Below are 11,349 nucleotides of genomic sequence, written 5' to 3'. Positions count from 1 at the left end.
TTCTGATCTGATCAGATCGTTTGCATATAAAGCATACGACTCGATATATAGGAATGTCGAGAAGAACATGACTCTTCCGAAATACAAATAATTAACCAGGAGGACAAGAAACGAAACGAATAAATGACATCCTCGGCGACGAATTGATTGGATCGTTTGATCACAGCACAGATAGTACCGTACGGACGCATCAGAAGGCGGGCACGTATCTCTTGCTGACCTGCTTGGCGGCCGCGGTGGTGCCGGCGAGGACCCCTCCGACGGCCCCCGCAACGACGGCTGACCGCGGCCCATTGGCGGCGCGGAAGAGCGCGCCCGTGCCGAGGCCCGCGGTGACGCTGTTGATCCAGTCGTCGCGGTCGCGGGCCGCGACCATGGCGCTCTCGATCCCGGCGTACATCAGGCCGATGACCCCGAGCGTGTTGCCTAGGCGGCGGCCCGAGCTGCCACAGGAGTTGAGGACGCGGTTGGCCCGGATCTTGGCGGGCTCCCCGGGCTCAGCGCCCCGGGCGGCCTCGCGGAGGCCGAGCGCGGCCCCGGCCACGGCGCCACCGAGATAGCCGATGCCGGTGTAGTAGGTGAGATTCTCGCCCCAGGAGCGGCGCTGCGCGATGGACTCCTCCTGGAAGAGGAACTCCGGGGAGGTGGGCAGGTCGTAGAGCTGCTTGTAGGGGATATTGAGGTCCTGGTACGGGTTGTAGAGGCGGCGGCCGGAGGCATCCCGGCGGTCGTCGGATCCCGACGGGAACAGCCTCGGATCGGCCATGGCGGCGGCGGCGTGGGAGGCAAGAAAGAAACGAGAGGAGGGTTTCGGGAGCTGGCCGCGACGCGGAATATAAAATAACTTATATACTAAACGTGCAAGACTCGGCGAGGTCTCAGGCCTCTGGCTCCTGTAGTTGTCTGTAGCTCATCTATGACAGCCGGGCCTCGGTCGCCGTCAGCTCCCGCCTAGCGAACTAGTCATCGACCGACTAGTCGACAAGTCGACCCTACAGCGACTCGACTAGATTTTACAACTTGATAACTATGGATCCGCATATATGAACTATTTATTTCTGCCGGATCAAATTAAAACAATATATACAGATAACTAAATACGTTTTTATTGAGATTATACATATTCGTCAGATCATGATCCTCCCATGCGGATAACTAAGGGGTTGATTGTTTGCCTGTATGAGAGTAATCTGACCTGTCAAGATATGTATAATCTTAATGAGAAACGTGTTTTAGTTATTAGCATGTATTGTTCTAATTTGGCCTAACGAATGCAGTCCACTACATTCATTTTTGCAGTGGATCCACTTATCAATTTTATAAAAGTATCTCCATATAAGCAACCAATCATAAATTTAATTCTGATATCTGCTCATGCATCATCATATTCGACCAGTTCAAACTGTCTAAACAAATACAACCAAATAAATAATATTTATTTCAACAAATATAACTCCGCTTAGTATGCTTTCCTTCAGCCTACATATACGTTTTATGCATGAAAAACCCACATGAGCAACCAATCACACCCTTAGAGTCTGATTGGTTGCTTGCATGAGAGTAATCTGGTCCGACAGATACGTATAATCTCAGAAAGAATTATGTTTAGTTACTCGTATGCACTGTTTCAGTCTAACTTGATATATGCAGACTTTTGCATCATATTCATACAGACAGACAGACTTGTTAATATTATAAAGTCATCTTCATACGAGCGACCGATAACATTATTAACTCTTGCATCCGCTTAAACAGCTTCAAATTCAGTAAAAAAACATAAACCTAGCTCAGTCTATAAGACAAATACAATAAATCAAACATTCTTATTTTTAACCAATATAATTCTGTTCAACATGTTTTCTCTCGGTGTGTATATGCAATCTATATAACTAAAACACATATAGACAACCATGCACACCTTTAGCGGTTGCAATGGTACAAGAGAGAGGAGAAGGCACAAGAGCGAACGAACCGTAAGGAAAGCAGGGCAGGATGCGTGTGCGAGCGGCATTGGCATCGGCGGCGGTGCTACTCCTCCTGGTGGACGGCGGCGGCTGCGCCATGTACAAGGTGGGCGACCTCGACTGGGCCACTGGGGTGTGCCGCCGTCCATTGTTTGAAGACATGGAATCGCTTGATGGCTCTATAGTAGAATGAGATGTGTTAACTAGATAGCAATATCAATTGTAGTAAAGGTAACAATAACCACAGTTAGCCCATTGCCCATCAAGATTTCATGGAATTTCGAGAAAAGTTACCGAAAGCACAACAGTTAGCTTTGGAAATACAACGTTTTTAGTTGTTGTTAATGTTGTGTAGTAACTAGTATGTACCTTTCGATCCATATTTTATTGCTGACGCAGTTTCACTTGATATGGAAGCCCATACTTTCTCTTTGACGATACATGCAGTGGAAAGATCTCCAGAAGCTCTAAGCAGATCCATCTTGACCTGATATTCTCTGCTCTGAGAAAGAACCGCAGAATACTGATCCCTGTGACTTGGAAAGAATGAAAGTAATTCTTTACAAACTGCTAAACAGGTATCTTTTTGTAACATTTCCCCGCACAGTTGAAACAGATTACGCCCGAGTAAGCCATAGTTCATGCAAGCCTTAGCTATGTCAGCTGCAAGATCTGCCCGATGCTTCCCTGCATCCGCGCAAAGCTGACAGTAGTCAATAGCACGATATGCAGCTCTTCCAAGCTGACCCTATGTGGTTTTCTCCATAGGGAAGCAACTTTTCCATCTGAGTCACATGCTGATCGCCTGATCCCATAAGCCACATGCCTACATTTAGCATTTCAGAGAGAGACATGACAGGAAAAAGCCTTGCATTCCATAAGCATTTGTCATGTTGGTTGAGTTCCACAGATCCGTATCCTGGATTTTAAGATCTTCCAAGACATTTATCCATGGTTTGCTACAGAACGTCCCATCCCTCGTAATAGAAACTTTTGGATTATCATGAAGACCACAGTAAACCAAAACTCTTCCTGCAGAGTTTACCAAAGGTACTTCCCAGAGGCAATGCCAATCGGGTAATGTGAAACAAGTGCTACTCCTGATTATCTGAGAACTGTACCCATGAAACTCACGTATATTCAGCCCAACAACAATGGATTGTGAGCCAATTCGTATTCTACTGCAAAGTAGTGAATCATAAACCAATGAATCTTCTCCAATTGAGACCCCAGCAGAAATCTTGGTAGACAAAATAATAGCTGTCGCTGCAATATCACAAGTCGTGGTCTCTGGTAGTGAGCACATATGCCTTCGACCAACAAGTCCTGAATAGGAACCTGCCAAGTGATCAAGAACCTCCGCAGATGTACCAAAATGTAAAAATGAAAAGTCATCTGAAAAGGAAAACAGTTCAAACTTAGCATTTCATTTGCACAACTGAAAAGAAAGATGAAAGGAACAGATGAATTTGTATAAGTACATGAAAACTTAAAAAGGCATAACCTCTAGATATAAAACCAAGATAATGCACTAGCCCAAAGTAATGATAACTGCAGTATCAATAGGAACATACATGAACAAAAACTGAAAATCCTTTGACTTCCTAAAGCAGCAATCAGTTCCTTGCCGAATGGACGGTTTCTCAACTATTCATGCCTAGTTGGCACCCATGCAGCCACAAGATCTTCATATAAGCTCAACTGCAGTATATTGGCAAGTATGATAAAATAAATTGAAAGCTCAAAAGGCACAGCTGCTATTTAGATAAATGTGACTAACAAGAAGCAATGAAGCATAAGGAGTATAGTTCAGGACACACTTTTCACATTTCAGATCTAAATTGAATATGCTACTAGATAATAAGATGAATGAAGTTCTGAAAATCCACTTTCTACATCTAACAAAGATGACCTATAGTAATGTTAGAGTTTCTCTTCAAGAAAGAAAAATCAACATTTCAGATATTCAGTTTCCACCACATAAGTTGTTTGGATGCTAGCAAATCGAAGCATAGATTGAAACTCTGTAGATGGTCACTAACTAAATTTGTTTATCTTCAGGATTAGTAGATTGTTTATAATGTACGCTGAAGAGCAACATTACAAAATGTATTCAGTATTCACAGTAACCATGCATTCAAAAAGATGTTGAAGTGATCATCAGTTCATCACAGGACCTGACTGCTACGAATGCAGCAAGTGTTTTTGCAGGATAATCACATTATCTAAATTCAGTGAAGATAGTTTCAATAGAAACGAATTGACCTGTTGTGCAACATCCAATAGTGTCTCAGGAAGCCATCAGAAAGAAAATCATGATTGTAAAATGTTATAGTTCACATATCAATGCTGGAAAGGGTAGCTTGCCTCTGTCTTACTAGTCATGAGCTCTGGCTAGACGAATGTGCAAGGGTAACAAGGTCCCGCCATGCTTTACCTCTTCCATCATCTAGGATGGCCTGGCCCTCCACAAGCTCACTTGCTGTCGGTTTCTGCAGGAGATTATCAACCAAACAAAGCGAATAGTTCTCGAGATCGATCCCGTCCTTTGACGCTACAACCACTCCATGATTAGCGGCCACATCCAGAGTGGTCAGAACCGTCACAATGCAAGCAGCATCGTCCGGAAGAACTAGGTTTGACGCATCGAAGCACGGAAGAACATCCCCCGTCATTATGAAAATCCCACCTGGTCATTCTGAATCAATTAAAAACGGGCACAAAAGTGGCATTCCCTTTCTTTGGACATTAAGTGCTAATCATTTTTCTTTAAGCTACAACCTTGGTTGTTGAAAGCTTGCCTTGCGCTAGATGAAATCGCGAGAATGTGATCAAACAGAAGTGGAACAGGACCATCAGGATTGTCCCCGGCCAGGTAAGGCAGAGGGAGGAAAGCCTTGCCCATGGTGTTCGCCCATGGAACCCTCTTGCTGTCGCCCCCGGCGTGAAGTAAAAGCACGTGCTTCGTCGCCATGAGGCTCGCTGCCGCAGCAAGTGCGCACTTATCCCAGAACAGCCATTTGCTTCGGTTAGGAATTCACCAATCTCTTCCTTGGAAGCCTGCAATTGATGTCGTAATCGGTCAAGGAAGCAGCAGGCTAGTACAGCAAGCTAGCGATAAGCTGGAGGTAGTAGGACCTGGACGGCGAGGTGGCGGACGAGCGAGGCGATGGCGTGGAGCGTGGCCGCGCCGGAGCCGATGCGCGCGCCGTCGGGGTCGGGGACGGCGATGGCGGCGGTGGAGGCGGGGAAGCGGCCGAGGCTCCTTGCGCGCGCGAGCTGGCGGTTGTAGAGCGCGGTCTGCTCGGGGCTGGCGGCCGTGAGCACGACGGCGTCCCAGGGCGGCACGCGCGCCGACAGCCGCAGGCGGCACCACGCCTTGCGCAGTGTCACCGCTGCCTCCTCCTTCGTGTGCTCCCTCCGCTGGCGCCGGCGCCGCTGGCCCGACGGCGACTACGAGTCCATCGCCTCCCACCGCTTCCCCCCTCCGATCGGACGGGACGTTGGTTGGTTGGTTAGTCCAGTCCACCCCGTTGAGAGTTCACCACGCTGTTAGTCTAGTCAGTTCATGGATTTCTCTGGCTCTGATATCAATCTCATGATAGTATCCCCCCCCCCCCCCCTGCTTTGCTGCTTCCAACGCGGAGGAGGGCTAATGTCACCTGTTTGTTTGTTCAGTGATGTGCATTGGTCAGACAGCTGCTTATTTTAAAAACCAAACAAATCTGAATGCAGAACTCATCAAGAATCGACATGAAACTAGACAGCACGCATCAATTTACTCCCTGAAAGCGCACATAAGGTTGCGCATATATTACAGTTTCAGGGTTTCACCACTTCATCAGCAGCAAACGTTCAGCAACAATTGACCACTGTAGTTGCTCCGCGTGTGAAGGACCAGCGGCGCTAATTGGTTACACCTCAACCAAGTCCGCAACGCAACTCCTGCGTCCTGTGCGCGGCTCCCCCATGATTTACTCATGAGCTGACAGTGGCATCCACGCTGCTTCCCATTCTCTGCATCCCCAACCTCCCACAGTCCCACTTGGAAGATGTAACAATACAGCAATATGTCCAGCAGGATCAGGCCATCATTCGGGGAGTAGATGAGGTGGTCCTGACAAAGAAATATAAGTAGCACGCCTTAACCTTGGCTTCACCACAATGGACCAAACTGACCACATGTCATGTTGTGCGGCGACACTAAATATGAACCAATTGGGTGCACTCCTTTTGGTCAGACCCTGTTATGGGTTTAAAGACATATTCTCCAACGGTCCTTCTGCATCGCATCATATTTCTCCAATCTTGGATTAGGCATTATTCGCCATCAACCTCAAAAACTGCTCCCTGATCCAATAACAAGATTACCACTGATATTAATGAATCAACAAGGGATAATAAGGATGAGCTTATGATACTTACCGGCAGTTTGTTACCGCATCTTTCAACTTCCATCTCTAACAACCTTGCAGCTTCATCCATCCCATGTGCAGTGTATGCACGAACCATGGTGGCACAAGTTACTTTGTCAGGCTTGCATTTCTTGTCCTTCATAAGCTGTAGCATTTCCTCCATTATTTTGATATCTCCAGATTTCGCATATGCATTGATCACACAGTTGAAGAATGGAGTATCTAAGACAACATCAGTGTTCTCGGTCTGTCGAATAATTCCTGGAACCTTGTCAAGAAGCCCAGCTTTGCTGTATCCATTAACTAGCGAGCAGTAAGTGACGGGGTTGGGTTTGACACCCTGAATTTTCATCAACCGGAAATAGTACTCCATCTTTTCGATGTTGCCAGCACGTCCAAAGCATTCTATTACTATGTTGAAGGTAACCGCGGTTGGAGAGAAAAACCGTTTCTTCATATATTTGAATATCGACATCATTTTGTCATACATGCCAGCCTTACCATAGGACTTGATCATGATGTTAAACGTCTTCGTATCTGGCTCAACACCCATCAACTCAAAATCACTGTACCACTTCTCCATTTCATCTGTTTTTCCATAGTTCCCATATGCCCAGATGATGGAGTTCATCGTGTAAATGTCTGGCACATTGTTCCCACTCTCAAGCATAGTGGAAAGTGCACTCTCCATCTCCTCCAACATGCCGGCTTTACCATACCCATCAATCATCGCATTATGGATAACTGAATTGCATTCGAGCCCCAGGTACGACATCTCATCAAGAACAGCAGGAATTAGATCAAAGCGGCGCGATTTACCGCAACAGTCGATGAGGACGGAGAACGTGTACTCGTCCGGCTTGCAATCCGCGGCGCCTTTCATCTGATTGACGGTGGCCAGCGCCTCCTCAAGTAAGCCGCTGTAGCCGTACGCGCCGACGAGCGCCGTGTACACGTCCACCGTCGGCTTGAGCCGCTCCGAGAGCATCGCCTTGAAGAGGGCGGTGGCAGGACCGGGCTGCCGGCACTTGCCGAGCATCATCAGCAGCCGCGCGTAGGTCTGCGACCTCGGCTCGTACCACTGCTGCTTCCGCAGCAGCTCGAAGATCTCGAGGGCGGGCTCCCAGCGGCAGGAGGCGACGGCGGCATCGAGGGCCTCGAGGACGGCGCGGGGCCAGAGGCGCGTGGACTGCTGCCGCGCGGCTGCGGCCTTGCGGGAGACGCCCGAGACGGCGGCCTCGGTACGGAGGATGAGGGCGAGGGCATCCGGCTGCTCGGCCTGGGCGCCGGGGATGGACGGGGAAGTGGTGGGCGGCTTGCGCCTGCGGCGGCGGCCGCTGCTGCGGAGAGCCCCCGGGACGAGGGGGGCTCGGGGAGTCGGGGAGGGCGCGGAGGTGGGCGGGAGCGGCGCTGGCAGGTGCATTGCGCTAGGGGCGCGCGGAGGAGTAACGGCGAGACGGCGATAAGGTCCGGAGCGGCACCAGGGAAGGGCAGCGAGGTGCCAAAAGCAGAACCGTCGATTTGTCGGGGGCAGCTTCCAGCACCGTTAGATCCCAGAATTGACGAACCTTAGCCACCAGGTCGACCGGTGTCGAATCAGATTTCTGTACCAATTGAAGCACAACACGTCTAGTACATGCGATGGCGCGAACAAGCAGTCAAGCACATTACGGTCAAAAGTCTAGTTTAAATTAAAATAAAGTGCAAAATAAACTTAGCGAATCAACAAAAATATCTGATTGCAATGCAGACATAAGATCATCACTGAAACTAGTTCACAGTTTACACACTTCAGAAGAACTGGGAACACAGATATTCAGTGTAGAAGTTCGTTAGGAGCCATTACATTTTCAGTGTAAGATATTCAGTGTAACGTTCCTATCACGTTACATTCTCTCACTCTTTTGCAACGCCTAAGACAGCTCCGAGTATACTTGGTACAGCAAGATGATGTTGTCAACCACATCTTCCATGGAACTATTTCCTTACTGGATCCTTCAGAATCGACCAACTACAAAAGATTTCGAGCAAGGGGTCAACAGCATATTCCAAAGCAGTAATGAATTAAAGAATCGTAACACATCATGGTGACAAGAACTAGGCACTTAAAAGTAGTGCCATTGAAAAAAATCTCAGCATTTCAGCACGGTAAACTCACTCTCCAACTAAAATATGGAACTTCATAAACTTCTTCTCAGCTAGTATTGACCATAACCAGGGCTTCTTCTCCTATCATAACAATTGTAAACAGGGCTTCTGCTCCTGTCGTAACGACCATAACCAGGACTTTTCCTATTGTAAATTGCTCCATCACGCCGATCATACACAGGGTTACATGCACGTCGATCGTAGTCCCTTGGATACCTTGGGCTAGGGGAGCACATGTGGGGGCTGCCACGACGTCTATCAGGAGCACCTCGCTTGGGGCTGCCACCTCTCTCATTGTCATCATCCCGGAAGGCATATTCAACTGTCATTACCCTGTCCAAAATCATGCTGCACAGCAATAGAAAGGAATAACAGCTAATCAGGAGAAATTTAACATAACAAAGTTTATTCACTGAGACCAAACTCAGATGTAGGCAAGAAATTCTTGAAATTACAACAGTTAAGAAAACTAGAAGCACTCGATTACATCAAGTCAAGCTAAGGAAGTAACCACAGTTATAAATACAAGAACTTAGCAGATTCATATGATCAATATGTCTATTACATCTATCTTTTGCTGACATGCAACAGGAGAAATAACAGGAAGGGCTTCAGTCACAAACTTGAAGTTTTAGTCCTCAAAAGTGAAAACCAACTTTCATTACAAGAAAACAATGCATATGAAATGTATGTGCAAATTCATCAAATGGCTATCAGAATGAAAAGGCACAAGAAAAGAGCAAAGTATCACTTCAACAAAAAAGTGACTCTTAGATACATTTGTCAAATAAATTTATGATGAAGAACTAGAAGATGCTTGAGGCCACAGACAATGTTGGAGGGTATAAACATATAACAGATGAGAAGTATCCATCACTTTCATATCGACACTAATGTAATTTATTATAGGAATCAGGGCAATCAACATGGCCGCAATAGAATGCCATTAAGATAAATCAGCATAACATAATGTGATATTTAGGCATACGAAGTCATCATCCAAATAAGTAAAAATATCCAGGTACAAGGGATACAATCCATTATACAAATATAGCCTAGTTATAATCTAGAAGCATATTCAGTGTCAGGCCCTCTAGTAGAGTGAAGATAATGGAGATTGTGGGGAAACTCTTCTGGCACGGAACTACACGCTAATCAAGTTTTGTGCAATAAAAAAATTAGCAGCATTGGACAGACTAGATGGCGGTCAATGACAACATAAGGAAGCAAGTATACCTCTTATCAGTGTTCTTGACAGCGGTAGAAGCTTCCTCTTGCGTTTCATACTGTACAAATGCAAAAGTCCTCCGAATACGGATATTCGTAATCTTGCCATAAGGTTCAAAATGCCTCTCAATATCTCGAATTCTAGTGCGGATGGGGTCAAAGTTGATAATAAAGAGAGTTCTTGTCAGCTTTACATCCCCAGTAGGCCTATCACGGCTCCTTGGCACTGGTTCAACTTGCTAGGGAAATACACACATGAATGATGGCAATCAGCAAAATTTCTTTTGGCTACTTGTACAGAAAATGGAAATGACAAAATATCTCATCCAGCCGCAAAGACAAGGATTTACCCTTGACCATTCTACAGAGAGCCTGTGTCTGTTATAACCAAAAGCCATGTTGTCGAGCCACCTTATTGCATCCTCCGCATCATGCTCATCTTCAAAGTACTTTTAGGTACATTAAGGGAGTGACTGAGCAAGGACTTTTAGGTATTCCCTTCTCCCCACTGCCACTAGTAGTACATAATATGCATAATGAACCGAAATGAATTCAGAACACATGCTACACGTCCAATAACAGCATATGCACTAAATGATCAGGCACTGAAGTGTAGTAAGTAGATAGGCGCCCGGCATATGTACAGTTATACACAAGCTGGATCAAGTCCAGTTACGGCATTTTAGGACATAATGGTTCATAGTGTGCTCGTAACACATTACACACTCATGGTGATGACGAAATAAATGCTCATGAGTCCAGATAGTTCATTGTAAGATTTTGATACATAAAGAGCAGAATAAGTATTCATTGGGCACTTGTGGTTATTGATGAAACAAGCAGCATTTTCCGCATCTATTAAATTCCACTGTTCCAGCACCGGACAAGTAATGAGAGATGGAGAGAGGGGGAAGATTAGATACCGGACTTCATGTCGATGCGGCGGATGGGGCCGTACTTGGAGAAGAGGCGCTCCAGGTCGTACTGGCGCGTGTCGTAGTCGAAGTTGGCGTCATCTCTCCTCTCTCTCGCAGCCGCACTCCTAACCTCCCTGCTTCTCCCCTTTCGGCGCGGACACGCTACCAAAAAAAATCCCGATGAATCGTTCAAGAGAGCACCACGGGAGAGCAGAGGAATCGAACGGGGAGGCACCGAGAAGGTCTAGATACCAACCTGCGGAGATGGCGAAGGTTCGGAGGGAGGCGAGAGGTGAAAGGTAAAACCCTAGACTGGAAGGGTGGCAGCGGGCGAGCGGTCGGTGAGGAGGACGCAAGCCGCAGGGAAAAGCGATTTTTTTTAAAAAATAATATTATTGACTTAATGAAAAATTATAAAAATATTATGTATTTTCGAAAAATTGCAAAAATAGTACCGACCGGCGCAGGTCAGTTGTCGGCAATTGGCCACAGTTGATTTGCTAAAAGGGTATTATTTTTACAATTTTTTAAAAATATATGATGTTTTTGTAACATTTCATTAAATTACTAGTATTATTTTAGAAAAAACCTCAGAAAAAGCGGTGAAAAAAGTGGAGCCATGGACCCTGCTAATATGCGCACGTATCCTTCACTTTTTTGGAAATCTTTCTATTTTCA

General features: G+C 46.3%; 3 protein-coding genes and 1 pseudogene across 5 annotated transcripts; all 4 read right to left on the bottom strand.

The window, feature by feature from the left end:
* Positions 1-904, bottom strand: LOC133917092 (mitochondrial import inner membrane translocase subunit TIM23-2-like). Its single transcript, XM_062361064.1, has one exon. The coding sequence runs from the start codon at positions 764-766 to the stop codon at positions 191-193; it is 576 nt and encodes a 191-aa protein (XP_062217048.1). The 5' UTR covers positions 767-904; the 3' UTR covers positions 1-190.
* A 271-nt stretch (positions 905-1,175) lies between these two features.
* LOC133914912 (bifunctional fucokinase/fucose pyrophosphorylase-like) lies at positions 1,176-5,987 on the bottom strand (annotated as a pseudogene).
* LOC133917089 (pentatricopeptide repeat-containing protein At3g53170) lies at positions 5,715-7,889 on the bottom strand. The gene is made up of 2 exons (XM_062361062.1): positions 6,390-7,889; positions 5,715-6,314 (listed from the first exon to the last, which is right to left on the bottom strand). Exons 1-2 carry the CDS (start codon positions 7,800-7,802, stop codon positions 6,285-6,287), a joined length of 1,443 nt encoding a protein of 480 aa, XP_062217046.1. The 5' UTR covers positions 7,803-7,889; the 3' UTR covers positions 5,715-6,284.
* Positions 7,890-8,093: 204 nt separating this feature from the next.
* LOC133917088 (serine/arginine-rich splicing factor RS31-like) lies at positions 8,094-10,817 on the bottom strand. Of its 3 annotated transcripts, XM_062361060.1 has the most exons (5): positions 10,678-10,817; positions 10,105-10,268; positions 9,764-9,993; positions 8,538-8,875; positions 8,094-8,390 (listed from the first exon to the last, which is right to left on the bottom strand). In XM_062361060.1, exons 2-4 carry the CDS (start codon positions 10,150-10,152, stop codon positions 8,578-8,580), a joined length of 576 nt encoding a protein of 191 aa, XP_062217044.1. In that variant the 5' UTR covers positions 10,153-10,268; positions 10,678-10,817; the 3' UTR covers positions 8,094-8,390; positions 8,538-8,577. The 3 variants fall into 3 exon arrangements, with proteins under 3 accessions (XP_062217044.1, XP_062217043.1, XP_062217045.1); XM_062361059.1 differs by having other exon boundaries at positions 10,105-10,810; XM_062361061.1 differs by having other exon boundaries at positions 8,744-8,875; positions 10,105-10,810.
* Between the last annotated feature and the right edge of the window lie 532 nt (positions 10,818-11,349).

The sequence above is a fragment of the Phragmites australis genome, chromosome 4, assembly GCF_958298935.1.
Source record: "Phragmites australis chromosome 4, lpPhrAust1.1, whole genome shotgun sequence".
NCBI lineage: Eukaryota > Viridiplantae > Streptophyta > Magnoliopsida > Poales > Poaceae > Phragmites > Phragmites australis.
The sequence above is the reverse complement of the archived record's forward strand: the minus strand, read 5'-3'. Positions and strand labels throughout refer to the sequence as shown.